Below are 15,210 nucleotides of genomic sequence, written 5' to 3'. Positions count from 1 at the left end.
CACTGTACGTGTGGTTAATGCCGAAGAAACAAGTCCATGTCAGAAAACCAACAAATTTAGCTGAAATGCACCAATTTTGTCAAGAGGAGTGGTATAAAAAATGTGTAAATTGTTGATGGCTACCAAAAGTGCCTTATTGCAGTGAAACTTGCCAAGGGACATGCAAGCAAATATTAACATTGCTGTATGTATACTTTTGACCCAGCAGATTTGCTCACATGTTCAGTAGACCCATAATAAATTCATAAAAGAACCACATTTCATGAATATTTTTGTGACCAACATGTGCTCCAATCACTCTATCACAAAAAAATAAGAATTGTAGAATTTATTAAAAACTCAAGACAGCCATGACATTATGTATTTCTTTTTAGATCTGGGATGCTGGAGCAAGGGGTGGACAGGATCGTGGCCCAGGTGGTGGACCCCAAAGTCAACCACATCTTCAGGCCGCAGGTGGAGAAAGTGGTCCACGAGTTCCTGTCGCCTGGCACCAGCAGCGAGGAGCCGCCGCACCCGCCGATCCCAGCGACTGAGACCAAAGCTGACGTCATTGTTCCCCAGCAGGGTATGCTCATGAGCGTCCACTTCTAACGCCTCGCCATTTTTGTTGACAAAAGCTAACCGATGTTCACGTATCCACAGCCTCATCGTCCACTCCGACGTCCACCGCAGACGCCATGTCCATCCTGGACGCCATCACCTCTCTCAGCCAGGAGGCCAACGTCAGGACCGCCGAGAAGGTCCGCAAAGCCCCCGAGGGGCCCGCGGAGGACGGCGAGCAGGACATGGACCTGGACGAGGACGCAGAGAGGAAGACGGCCGAGGACGAGGAGGAGGAAGCCGAGGTGCAGCGGTCCGCGGATGACGGCGCTGCGGATCAGATGGAAGTAGAGAAAGAAATCCCCTCGGAGGAGATGAAGATGGAAGAGGAAGGGACTCCAGTCGAAGACCAAGCTGAGGACAAACACAAAGCGGCCTGTAAAACAAGCGGGAGACCTTCTGAGGAGAAGAAGCAGCAGCAGGAGGATTCAAGTCAGGCCAAAGAGAAAGCCAGAGAGAAGATTAAGGAAGGTCAGTTAACTCATCTGTTGATTGTTTAAAGGCCTACTGAAATGATATTTCCTTATTTAAATAGGGATAGCAGGTCCATTCTATGTGTCATACTTGATCATTTCGTGATAATGCCATATTTTTGCTGAAAGGATTTAGTAGAGAACATCGACGATAAAGTTTGCAACTTTTGGTCGCTAATAAAAAAGCCTTGCCTTTACCGGAAGTAGCAGACGATGATGTCACCGGTGCGAGGGCTCCTCACATCTTCACATTGTTTATAATGGGAGCCTCCAGCAGCAAGAGCTATTCGGACCGAGAAAACAACAATTTCCCCATTAATTTGAGCGAGGATGAAAGATTCGTGGCTGAGGATATTGATAGTGAAGGACTAGAAAGAAAAAAAAAAAATAAAGTTAAAAAAAAAAGGCGATTGCATTGGGAGCGATTCAGATGTCTTTAGACACATTTACTAGGATAATTCTGGGAAATCCCTTATCTTTCTATTGTGTTGCTAGTGTTTTAGTGAGTTAAATAGTACCTGGTAGTCGGAGGGGTGTGTCCACGGGTGTGTTGACGCCAGTGTCTGAGAGAAGTCACGGCAGCTGCATGGACGGCGCAAGCTCCGCAGATCTCCGGTAAGAGGCGACTTTTTACCACAATTTTCTCACCGAAACCTGCCGGTTGACAAGTGGTCGGGAACCATGTTCGCTTGACCGCTCTGATCCATAGTAAAGCTTCACGTCAGGGAATTTTAAACAAGGAAACACCGTGTGTTTGTGGGGCTAAAGGCTATAGCTTCCCATCTCCATTTTTCTACTTTGAGTTCTCCATTATTAATTGAACAAATTGCAAAAGATTCAGCAAGACAGATGTCCAGAATACTGTGTAATTGCGCGATGAAAAGAGAAGACTTTTAGCCGCATGTGGTGCTGGGCTCACTCCGCGACGTTTTCAACAAGAAACTCCGCGGGAAATTTAAAATTGTAATTTAGTCAACTAAACCGGCCGTATTGGGATGTGTTGCAATGTTAATATTTCATCATTGATATATAAACTAAATCAATGATATAGTTTATATATCAATGATATAAAATCTTAAAAGTGGGAGAACTTGCACAATCGGTGGCTGACTAAATACTTTTTTGCCCCACTGTAAGAGCTACACGGATGCAGTGCTACCTTTCCTTAGTATGCAATAGTTTGACTATTTGTGTTTTCTTTACCCTGCAGAGTACTCTTTAGAAGATTCGGACTTGGACGGCCTGAGCGACATCACAGTGAGCTCCGTGCACACCAGCGACCTGTCGTCGTTTGAGGGGGAAAGCGAAGAGGAGGCGCCGCTGTCCGATTCCTCCGAGGAGGCCGAAAATTCAACGGATGGTCTGACTCCTTTTTTGCCCCGCACGCCACCTGAAAATCTACAAGAGACGAGTGATGTATTGTCTTTGTTCTGTCTCCACGTTCAAGGTCTCAAACTTGAGAAGAAGGAGGCAGGCGGGGACACAGGAGATGAAGGCAAAGAGAGTAAACCACGCCGCAAGGCCTACGTCCACAAGCCCTTCTTGTACTCCCGTTACTATAGCGACTCAGACGACGAGGTCACTGTGGAGGAAAGGCGACGATCTGTAGTGAGTAAAGGTCTCCACATGGCTGGTTGAAGTCCCACTCAGCACTTTGCAGCAAGCATCTTCTCAGGGGACTATATTATAGAAGTGAAACCTGGCTACACTTTAGAGTAGTCAGTGCTCAGCTTGTACAGCAGATTTCCTGTCGTTCATTCTTGTTTAAATAGCTGGCGACACAAGTGATCAAGGTGTACTGTGAAAGTGTCTTCATTGTGTCCAAAGTGGGAATATTGCAATGTATATATGTACATATATGTATGTATATATGTACATATGTATATATGTATGCATATGGGCGTACAGTATATACATACAGTATATATACATATACTGTAAATGTACATATACACATTGCAATATTCACACATTGGACACAATGAAGACACTTTCACAGTAAGGCTTACTCACTTCTTACTGTCGTCCATTATTGTTTAAATAGCTGGCAACACAAGTTAGCCTTACTGTGAACGTGACTTCATTGTGTCCAAAGTGTGAATATTGCAATGTATATATGTACATATACAGTATATGTACATATACTGTGTTTATATATGGACATATATGTATGTATGTGTGTATGTATATATATATATATATCTATATATATATATATATATATATATATATATATATATATATATATATATATATATATATATATAGATATATATATATATATATATATATATATATATAGATATATATATATATATATGTGTATGTATGTGTGTATACTCTATACACACATATCTATATAATTGTATGTATATATATTGTACTGTATATATGTATGTATATTGTGTATACATATATATATTGTATTTATGTGTATACTATATATATATATATATATATATGTGTGTGTGTATATATATAGTATACACATATGTATATATGTGTGTATACACATATATACGTATGTTTATGTGTGTTTATATGAACACACACACACACATGTATATGTATATATGTATACACAGATACATTCATATATGTACGTAAATATATACGTACGTATGTATGTGTGTATATGTATATATATATATATATATATATATATATATATATATATATATATATATATATATATATATATATATATATATATATATATATATATATATATATAGTGTGAATGAATTATGGGTTCCCACTTCTCTGTGAGTGCTTTGAGTATCTAGTAATGGAAAAGCGCGATATAAATCTAATCCATTATTATTATTATATTTTTATATGTACGTATATATATATATATATGCGTACGTATGTGTGTGTGTCTATATACATATATGTATATATACACGTATATGTACGTATGTATGTGTTTGTATATATATATATATATATATATGTATGTTTATGTGTGTGTATATATAAACACACATATATATGCATGTATGTATATATGTGTGTGTATGTATGTATGTATGTATGTATGTATGTATGTATATATATATGTATATATATATATATATATATATATAAATATGTATGTATGTATGTATGTCATAGACATACACAAATATGGTTAGGGTTATTATATACCCCATTAATAATGAATTCATTTAGTTTTCATCCCATGTCAAAACCTAATAATAAAAAAAAAGTAGCTGCCAGCCAAAAATGGCCCCTGTGCTGCACTTTGGACACTGTGATGTTAACAAAAAGTAAAGATGAGCGCCAAAATGCATCATGGCCTTCAAATGTTGAGTATGTAGTTGATAAAAAAGAAAATTGAGTCCATTATTAATATGATCATTATTAAATATATCTCACCGCTGCGCTTTTCAGGCAAAGGACAAAGAAGATCGCCTGCTCAAAAGGCAGCAAAACAGGGAACGGATGGAAGAGAAGCGCAAACAGAAAGCTTTACAGTCTGAAGAACAAGGTCTGTCTACCATGTTGTATTTACTCTCATTGGTGTCTTTGTACTTTATCGCAGCTGCGAAATACCTGGAATCTAATCTTGAACAATACTTGAAATTAGATTTATATTTATATTAATCTAGATGGGACCATTTGAAAACAACCTACAAACCCGGTTTCCATATGAGTTGGGAAATTGTGTTGGATGCAAATATAAACGGAATACAATGATTTGCAAATCATTTTCAACCCATATTGAGTTGAATATGCTACAAAGACAACATATTTGATGTTCAAACTGATAAACATTTTTTTTTTTTGCAAATCATTCACTTTAGAATTTGATGCCAGCAACACGTGACAAAGAAGTTAGGAAAGGTGGCAATAAATACTGATAAAGTTGAGGAATGCTCATCAAACACTTATATGGAACATCCCACAGGTGTGCAGGCTAATTGGGAACAGGTGGGTGCCATGATTGGGTATAAAAACAGCTTCCATGAAATGCTAAGTAATTCACAAACAAGGATGGGGCGAGGGTCACCACTTTGTAAGCAAATTGTCGAACAGATTTTCATTTCTCAACGAGCTATTCCAAAGAATTTAGGGATTTTACCATCTACGGTCCGTAAAATCTTCAAAAAGTTCAGAGAATCCGGAGAAATCACTGCAAATAAGCGATGATATTACGGACTTTTGATCCCTCAGGCGGTACTGCATCAAAAACCGACATCAGTTTGTAAAGGATATCACCACATGGGCTCAGGAACACTTCATAAAACCACTGTCAGTAACTGCAATTGGTCACTACATATGTAAGTGCAAGTTAAAACTCTACTATGCAAAGCCAAACCTATTTATTAACAATATCCTGAAACGCCGCCGGCTTGGCTGGGCCCGAGCTCACCTAAGATGGGCTGATGAAAAGTGGAAAGGTGTTATGTGGTGTGACGAGTCCACATTTCAAATTATATTTGGAAAAAGAGGCCGTGGTGTCCTCCAGAACAAAGAGGAAAATAACCATCCGGATTGTTATAGGCGCAAAGTTCAAAAGCCCGCATCTGGGATGGTATGGGGGTGTATTAGTGCCCAAGGCATGGGTAACTTACACATCTGTGAAGGCACCATTAATGCTGAATGGTACATACAGGTTTTGGAGCAACATTTGTTGTCATCCAAGCAACGTTATCATGGACGCCCCTGCTTACTTCAGCAAGTGTTACAACAGTGTGGATTTGTAAAAAAAGAGTGCGGGTACTTTCCTGACCCACCTGCAGTCCAGACCTGTCTCCCATCGAAAATGTGTGGCGCATTATGAAGCGTAAAATACGAGAGCGGAGACTCCGGACTGTTTAACGACTGAAGCTTTACATAAAACAAGAATGGGAAAGAATTCCACTTTCAAAGCTTCAACAATTAGTTTCCTCAGTTCCCAAACGTTTATTGAGTGTTGTTAAAAGAAAAGGTGATGTAACACAGTGGTGAACATGCCCTTTCCCAACTACTTTGGCACGTGTTGCAGCCATGAAATTCTAAGTTAATTATTATTTGCAAAAGAAAAATAAAGTTTATGACTTTGAACCTCAAATATGTTGTCTTTGTAGCATATTCAACTGAATATGGGTTAAAAAGGATTTGCAAATCATTGTATTCTGTTTATATTTACATCTAACACAATTTCCCAACTCATACGGAAACGGGGTTTGTACAAATGCTCTTAATTTGACTGTAATATTCTGTCAAAACTATCGTTATACGTGATTATTTTCTGTTGTAACATGGTTCTATCTACACTTTGGCAAAAATGTTTGAAGCACTTATTACTCTGTTGTTTGGATACTGTACATTCATTTTTGGCCTTATGCTATCCAATAGCAAGTAATTAGTATTGGTCATACCATTGCTGACACTGATCAAATATATAACCATACAACATAAGGTTGCAAGTAATACATCAATAATGAATACAGCTTAGTGTGTGTTTGACAAAAAACAACTCCATACTCTCTACTGCTTGCTTGTGTAACTGTATCTGAGTTATTGTGCAGATATATGGGAAATAATTACAAAGGTAAACTTTTTCACTGATCGTGTTACAAAAAAGAAAACGTAAAAACACTTAATTTATTGAATGAAAAATATTGAAATTCAACGGTATAGAGAATTTGCAAACAACTAAAATTATGCACAAAGCAAACTATAACCTGCTTCCCAACAATTCTCCACATAAGAGAAGTTAAAGTACCAATGATTGTCACCCACACTCTCGGTGTAGTGAAATGTGTCGTCTGCATTCGACCCATCCCCTTGATCTCCCCCTGGGAGGTGAAGGGGAGCAGTGGGCCGTGCCCGGGAATCATTTTGGTGATTTAACACCCAGTTCTAAACCTTGGTGCTGAGTGCCAAGCAGGGAGGTAATTGGTCCCATTATTATAGTTTTTGGTATGACTCGGCCAGGGTTTGACCTCACAACCTACCAATTTCAGGGCTGACACTCTAACCACTAGGCCACTGAGTAGGAAATATAACAGAGGATTAAAACATTTGTAAGCACGTACAACACTAAATACATTTAGTTTATCAGGATGTGGAATTAATTAATGTAATGGAAAAGCTCATGATTCTTAAACTGGGGTACAGGGGGGGCTCCATCAAGTGTTATGCCAAAGAATCGCTTGGATTAAAGTACAGTGTTTTATTTTCCTATATTCAAACACAGTGTTACTGTTTAAACTGTGTGTAATGAATTTACTTAAATAAAACTTCTGCCTTGTTTTTGATAAATAATTAGTCCTACTACGCTAATGTCTTTTTAAATGTCGCCCATTATGGAGAGCCAAGTTTTTCCTGAATTAGTACCTGGCGACAAAAATTTTGAGAATCACTGGATTCAGCAAAGAAGTCGAACATTGTACTAAATTGTTCGAACTCCAAGTGATTACAAAAATACAAAGGAAGAATAATTCTGATGAATATTTTTAACTTATTAAAAATTAGATCATTGTGTTCATCTCAGTGTGTGAATTACAACTTATTCAACTATTTACTGAGAACTCTTTTATTTAAAGTTAAATTGTGTACAAAATAAATTTTTTAGTAATTGCTATAAAATGGAAAAGGGATAGGGTTAAATAAGCTCGGTAGAGCGGCCGTGCCAGCAACTTGAGGGTTCCAGGTTCGATTCCCGCTTTCGCCATCCTAGTCACTGCCGTTGTGTCCTTGGGCAAGACACTTTACCCACCTGCTCCCAGTGCCACCCACACAGGTTTAAATGTAACTTAGATATTGGGTTTTACTAAGTAAAGCGCTTTGAGTCACTAGAGAAAAGCACTATATAAATATAATCCACTTCACACTTCACTTCTTCCTACTCCCTTTCGGGCATGTTGCGAAGAGAAACTGGAAATATGTGATGCATCAGATGTAACTGTATGCATAAACCATACTTCACATGTTCAAGGTCGTTGAAGAACTGCATTTGTGATCACAATTGTAATCAGACAAAAAATACATGATAGCGATGTAACCATATCAATTAAATATTTCAATTAATTCCTACTCTTGACTCTGATTCAAATCTTTGAGTGTTTGCCCTAAAAGCCTTCCTGCGTCCAGGGATTTTTTTCCTGAGTCTGTAAACAACAACAAAAAATGCGTAGGATTTTTTGATGATATACAAGCACGGTATTATCGACCATATATTGACTCTTTGCAAGTTGATTTGCTTGCATTGCTCAATTCAAAGTGGCTTTGCACTGTGGAGTGACGTTAGCTGCTGGCATGGACTATTGCGTTGAGGGCCTGTTTTTTGTTACATTTCCGCTAGAATAGTTTTCAAAGTTTTACTGTTGATTGATTGATTGAAACTTTTATTAGTAGATTGCACAGTTCAGTACATATTCCGTATATTTGACCACTAAATGGTAACACCCAAATAAGTTTTTCAACTTGTTTAAGTCGGGGTCCACGTTAATCAATTCATGATCAAACCTATATATCTGAAATCGTACATCGTCTACATTGCGCAAACCCAGTCCAGAGTTAATGGACGTAATGTCGCTGCACAGATCAGAAAAAGAAGAAAAGTGAGCAATCTGGCGGTCTCCAGAAACCCCAAGCCAAGGAAGCCCGCAAAGAGCAGAAAGTCCTGGAGAAAAAAATGGCCCTGAGCAGAAAGAGGAAGCTTGACTCGAGGTGAGTTCGATAAATGTTGTTTCTTCACTCTTCGCAAACGACACCGGCTCGGGTTGGTTTGTTTTCCTTCAGGAGAGAGGAAGACGTGGCCAGCAAGAAAAAAACGGACGCAGAAGAAACATCTAAGAAGGCGGTATGTAGCCAAGATAATTCATACATTTACACTGCATGTGAAAAGTATTCACAGCGCTTCACTTGTTCCAAATTTTGTTATATTACAGCCTTATTCCAAAGTGGAATCCATTTGTTTTTGTCCCGTGACAATGGGAAACTTTTTTATTAATAATGCAAATTTATTCAAACAAAAAAAATCACATGTACATAAGTATTCACGACCTTTGCTCAATACTTGGTTGATGCACCTTTGGCAGCAGTTACAGCTTTTTGAATACGACGCCACAAGCTTGGCACACCTATCTTTGGGAAGTTTAGTCCATTCCTCTTTGCAGCACCTCTAAAACTCCATCAGGTTGGATGGGAAGCATTGCTTTTCTTCCAGGATGTCTCTGTAGATTGCTGCATTCATCTTTCCCAGTTCCTGCCGCTGAAAAGCAACCCCACAGCATGATGCTGCCACCACCATGCGTCACTGTAGGGATGGCATTGGCCTGGTGATGAGCGGTGACTGGTTTCCTCCAAACATGACGCCTGGCAGGCACACTTAAGACTTTAATCTTTGTCTCACCAGACCAGAGAATTTTGTTTCTCATGAATGAATGAATGATCTTTATTGTCATTGTGCATGTACAGGTACAGGTGCAACAAAATTTAGGGCGCTTCCCTGAGGTGCTCTGCATTTAAAAAAAAAAAAATAAAAAAAAGAAGAAACCACACAATATACAGAAACAACACAATATACACAATATGTAATATACAATATGGCCTAAGACCACTCTAAGAGGCAATGTAATAAAAAACAAGACAATAAAAAGTATAAAGTGGTCTGTGAGTCTTTCAGGTGTATTTAATCTCCCTGACCACCTGAGGGCACCTCAGACTGTGGATGCTTTTAAAAAAGGGTTAAAAACCCATCTTTTTAAAAAGGCCTTTTCATAGACATGCATGCTGGTTCTAACTTTTGGGCTGTTTCTAGTTTTATATTTTATTTATTTTTATTATTACTATTTTTTTTTACACTCTGGCACTTTGAGGTTGTTTGCTCAACGTAAAGTGCTTTTTACAAATAAAATCTATTATTATTATTATTATTATTTTGGAAAACTTTTTACGAGAAGTGGCTTCCATCTGGTCACTCTACCATTCTTAGACTTAGACTTAGACAAACTTTATTGATCCACAAGGGAAATTTTTCCACACAGTAGCTCAGTTACAAAGGATGGAAAGGATAATGCAGGTATAAAGTACACTAATACTGATAAATGATATTATTATATTATATTACATTTTTATATAATATATACAATATATAGCACATCCCAATTCCCAATGTACAATATTACAGTATACAGTGGGGCAAAAGAGTATTTAGTCAGCCACCGATTGTGCAAGTTCTCCCACTTAAAATGATGACACAGGTCTGTAATTTTCATCATAGGTACACTTCCACTGTGAGAGACAGAATATGAAAAAAAAATCCAGGAATTCATATTGTAGGAATTTTAAAGAATTTATTTGTAAACTATGGTGGAAAATAAGTATTTGGTCAACCATTCAAAGCTCTTACTGATGGAAGGAGGTTTTGGCTCAAAATCTCACGATACATGGCCCCATTCATTCTTTCCTTGACACGGATCAGTCGTCCTGTCCCCTTAGCATAAAAACAGCCCCAAAGCATGATGTTTCCACCCCCATGCTTCACAGTAGGTATGGTGTTCTTGGGATGCAACTCAGTATTCTTCTTCCTCCAAACACGACGAGTTGAGTTTATACCAAAAAGTTCTATTTTGGTTTCATCTTATGACATTCTCCCAATCCTCTGCTGTATCATCCATGTATCCATTTTGGTATAAACTCAACTCGTCGTGTTTGGAGGAAGAAGAATACTGAGTTGCATCCTAAGAACACCATAACTTCTGTGAAGCATGGGTGTGGAAACATCATGCTTTGGGGCTGTTTTTCTGCTAAGGGGACAGGACGATTGATCCGTGTTAAGGAAAGAATGAATGGGGCCATGTATCGTGAGATTTTGAGCCAAAACCTCCTTCCATCAGTGAGAGCTTTGAATGGTTGAAAAAATACTTGTTTTCCACCATAATTTACATATAAATTCTTGAAGATTCCTACAATGTGAATTCCTGTATTTTTTTTCACATTCTGTCTCTCACAGTTGAAGTGTACCTATGATGAAAATTACAGACCTTTGTCATCATTTTAAGTGGGAGAACTTGCACAATCGGTGGCTGACTAAATACTTTTTGCCCCACTGTATATAACAGCTGCAGTAAAAAATATACAGAAAATATACATTATGAACAAAGCGAGGTAGCTAACATTAACATACAGGCCTGATTAGTGATTTGCTGCAGAGATGGTTGTCCTTTTGGAAGGTTCTCCTCTCTCCAGAGGAATGTTGTAGCTCTGACAGAGTGACCAACGGGTTCTTGGTTGCCTCCCTGACTAGACTAAGATGAATGCAGCAATGTACAGAGACATCCTGGATGAAAACCTTCCCATCCAACCTGATGGAGTTTGAGAGTCGCTGCAAAAAGGAATGGTTGAAACTGCCCATAGATAGATGTGCAATGCTTGTGGCATTGTATTAAAAAAAGGTGCATCAAAAAAAGTATTGAGCAAAGGTTCTAAATACTTATGTGAATTTTTATTTATTTATTTGCAAAATAAAATAACAACTTTCACCCTGTCATTATGAGGTATTGTGTGTAAAATTTAGAGGACAAAAATGAATGTATTCCATTTTGGAATAAAGTTGTAAGGCACGGGTCGGCAACCCAAAACGTTGAAAGAGCCATAATGGACCCAAAAAAATGGAAAGCCATATATAGGTCTTATAATGAAGGCAACACATGACGTAAGTGTCTAAATTAGCTTTTATTTTCCTACTATCAAAATAACTTTAAAAGTCTTATATAAGTGTTATAATGAAGACAACACATTATGTAAATGTCTATATTGGCTATATTAGCCTACTATCAAAATGACTGTGTTGCAGACTGACGCAAATATTCGTTTAAAGCAATGTTGAAATGTAATATTAATTCTACACATTTTTACAACATTGGAAAACATTAGTAAAGCTTCTCAGAGGGTTAGATAACTCCTGGAAATGACTGGCTTTTAATGGCCAAAGTTATAGATGTGTGTGTCCAAGTTATAGGAAACTTCTTCTAATGGATTTATTACAATCTTTGCAAGCTGGGTAACATTTGCTATGGTCTGGAACAACATGGCACACAATCATCTATCTGAAATGCAGCCAATATTACATACAGATAATGTGTCATGAGACATGCAAATATAAATGATATACAAAGAGGATAAAAGTAAAGGATATTAAATGAGCTCAAATATACCTACAAATGAGGCATATTGATGCAATGTGTACATGCAGCTAGCCTAAATAGCATGTTAGCTTTGATTAGCTTGCAGTCATGCACTGACCAAATATTATAATAATAATAATAATAATAATGGATTAGATTTATATCGCGCTTTTCTATACTTATATACTCAAAGCGCTCACAGAGAAGTGGGAACCCATCATTCATTCACACCTGGTGGTGGTAAGCTACATCTGTAGCCACAGCTGCCCTGGGGTAGACTGACGGAAGCGTGGCTGCTAGTTTGCGCCTACGGCCCCTCCGACCACCACCATTCATTCATTCATTCATCATTCATTCACCAGTGTGAGCGGCACCGGGGGCAAAGGGTGAAGTGTCCTGCCCAAGGACACAACGGCAGCGACTTTGATGTCAATAAGTGGGAAGCGAACCTGCAACCCTCAGGTTTCTGGCACGGCCGCTCTACCCACTACGCCATGCCTGATTAGCACTCCACACAAGTCAATAACATTAACAAAGCTCACCTTTGTGCATTCACGCACAGCATAAAACATTTGGTGGACAAAATGAGACAAAGAATGAGTGGAGGATTTTACATGTAAACAAACTGTTGCGACACAGTCCACACTATGGTGAGTTCAGTTCAAGAACTGCCGAAATGAGTAGGATAAAACATTGTTCATCAAATCTCATCTCATCATACACACAAACATATCAAACAGGGGGTTTTCTAACAGTTGGGAAAGTTTGTGTCATGTTTGTCCTCAAACAAAAAACATACTAAAACCAAAAAAGGTTTTCCACTTTCAACCCTTTTTAAAAAATGCTCCAGGAAGCCACTGTAAGGTAACAAAAAGTGGACAAAAGTGAAGCGCTGTGAATGTTTTCGAGATCCTCTGTACGTGCTGAAATGTAACCTTTCTGATGTCTTTTCAGGAAGCGAAAACCCCGCTATCTCGCAGCCTCCAACAGAAACCGGCTAGAAACCCGCCCGAGTCGTCTGAAGAGAGGCACCGGGGGATGAGCGGCAGCGTGTTGGAAGATTTAAGCGACGCCAAGAAGATACCAGACAAAAACCGCACACACTCCTTCATCTTGGACCTCGAGCTCGGCTCGCAGGAGGCGCTCAGGCAGCGTACCGTCGGGAAGTTTGACCGGCCGTCACGCAAGGTACGCAAAGAAAAGCCAGAGGAGTCGGCGAAGATCAAACCAAAGCAGGAGAAGAAACCCGAGTCAATGGTGACTGAGCCCCAACAGAAGGATGGCGGGCATGTAAAGGCGTCGTCCGATGAGAAGAAGCCCAAAGTGAAAAGTGAAAAGAAAGTGGCCAAGGAACAAAAAGCGTCCGAGGCCGATGAAGCGGCTAAAGATGCGTCAGCTAAGAAAACGAGGTCTCAGTCTGTCGAGGTGATCAAAGCAGAGAAGGACAAAAGTCGGGAGAAAGATAAAGACAAAATGAAAGAAAAGGTCAAAGGAGATAAATCGTCAGTAAAAAGCGATTCCAAGCAACTCCGGCTGGAATCTTCCGCATCCTCTGAGGACCGGCCTGAGGTGGGACCAGGCGCAGACGGCGGAAAGAAGAAAGAGAAACACTCCAAGGACACCCTGAAGAGGTCCAAGAGCCACAGCGAAGAGCGGCAAGGGGACAAAGCCAAAGTGAAAGCCGAGGGCAAAGACAAAGAGAGGACCAAAGCCGAGCAACCAAACAAGCCTGACAGCGAAAAGTCCCCAAAAAGAGTCAGGCCTGCTGAGAAAGGAAAAACCACGGAAAAATCCAAATCCAAAGAGGAAGCCAAGTCAAAACCGGACAAGAAAGCTCACAGTTTGGAGGCTCGTGGGGCCAGCAAAGGTGAGATAAGCAAGGACAAGAAGAAGGAGGGAAGTGCTAAGGAGCAGAGGAAGCCCTCTGAGGAGCCTGACATGAAGACTGCAAAGAAGAAAATGGACAAGAAGGAGAAAGTTCTGGAGAAGAAAGCATCCAGTGAAGACAAAGCGGAGAAGTCTTCTCTGGATGTCGTGGCTCAGGATTCCCAGAAGACATCTCTGCTCAAAGACGACGCGGAGCCCGCCACGGTCGCGACCGACGACACCCGCGCCGGGACCACCGAGGAGCCGGCCGTGCCTCCGGAGGCCGACGCCCTGCTGACGCTCATGGACGTCTGCGCCTCGGCTATGGACGCCAGGCTCCACGCGGCGACGGGCGGCATAGAGCACGCCCCCGCGGAAGCGACGCTTCAGGACGCCGACATGAAGATGAAGGAGGCGGCCCTCACGCTGCTTTCCATGGACCCCGACAGCGCTTTGTCTCCCGGCTTCATGAGGCAGAAAGCGGCGGCGGCGGCGGCGGCGGCGGCGGAGGAGTCCCCCGGGAGTGGCACGGAGCGTCAGAAACCGGAATCTCTACAAACCGCTGCTGAGTCATCGCCTGTGGACACGAATGCTGGAAAATCCAGCAGTGATGGTATTTAAACCTACTTTTATAGTTTTTGAAGTTTGTTTAAATAATCCAACATTTGTTTGTCTCCACAGACAACTCTGAAATGGACGCATCATGTGCTGACACGTCTCCTCAGGTAATAACCCTTTTGGGTCATTCATTTGTTCACTTTCAACTTCCCAGTCACTGCAAAGGAAGTTGTCCTGGTCTACCACATCTGAACAGGTTTTTAAAGGGGAACATTATCACCAGACCTATGTAAGCGTCAATATATACCTTGATGTTGCATAAAAGAGACCATATGTTTTTTTAACCGATTTCCGAACTCTAAAAGGGTGAATTTGGCGATTGGAACGTCTTTCAATTGTTCACTGTCAGAGCAATGACCTTTCACCCGTGACGTCACAGCGTGAAGCAATCTGCCATTTTCTCAAACACATTACACACACCAAGTCAAATCAGCTCTTGAACTCACCGTTGTGTGGACTGTGACTCAACAGTTTTTGTTTTTTAACATGCATAACTTTCTCTGATGCTGCCACAGAAAGACGGG

At 40.1% G+C, this 15,210-nt stretch overlaps 1 protein-coding gene across 2 annotated transcripts in view; it reads left to right on the top strand.

The window, feature by feature from the left end:
- bod1l1 (biorientation of chromosomes in cell division 1-like 1) overlaps nt 1-15,210 on the top strand; it is a 70,657-nt gene that overhangs the window by 12,069 nt on the left and 43,378 nt on the right. For both annotated transcript variants that reach the window (XM_061891870.1, XM_061891869.1), the window contains exons 3-11: nt 375-568; nt 646-1,074; nt 2,287-2,436; nt 2,524-2,684; nt 4,473-4,569; nt 8,615-8,741; nt 8,814-8,874; nt 13,157-14,681; nt 14,750-14,793. In XM_061891870.1, the coding sequence (XP_061747854.1) occupies nt 375-568; nt 646-1,074; nt 2,287-2,436; nt 2,524-2,684; nt 4,473-4,569; nt 8,615-8,741; nt 8,814-8,874; nt 13,157-14,681; nt 14,750-14,793 (2,788 nt within the window). The remainder of the gene's footprint in view (nt 1-374; nt 569-645; nt 1,075-2,286; nt 2,437-2,523; nt 2,685-4,472; nt 4,570-8,614; nt 8,742-8,813; nt 8,875-13,156; nt 14,682-14,749; nt 14,794-15,210) is intronic.

This window comes from Nerophis ophidion, linkage group LG29 (genome assembly GCF_033978795.1).
Source record: "Nerophis ophidion isolate RoL-2023_Sa linkage group LG29, RoL_Noph_v1.0, whole genome shotgun sequence".
NCBI lineage: Eukaryota > Metazoa > Chordata > Actinopteri > Syngnathiformes > Syngnathidae > Nerophis > Nerophis ophidion.
Note: the sequence above shows the minus strand (reverse complement) of the source record. Positions and strands in the feature narration are given on the sequence as shown.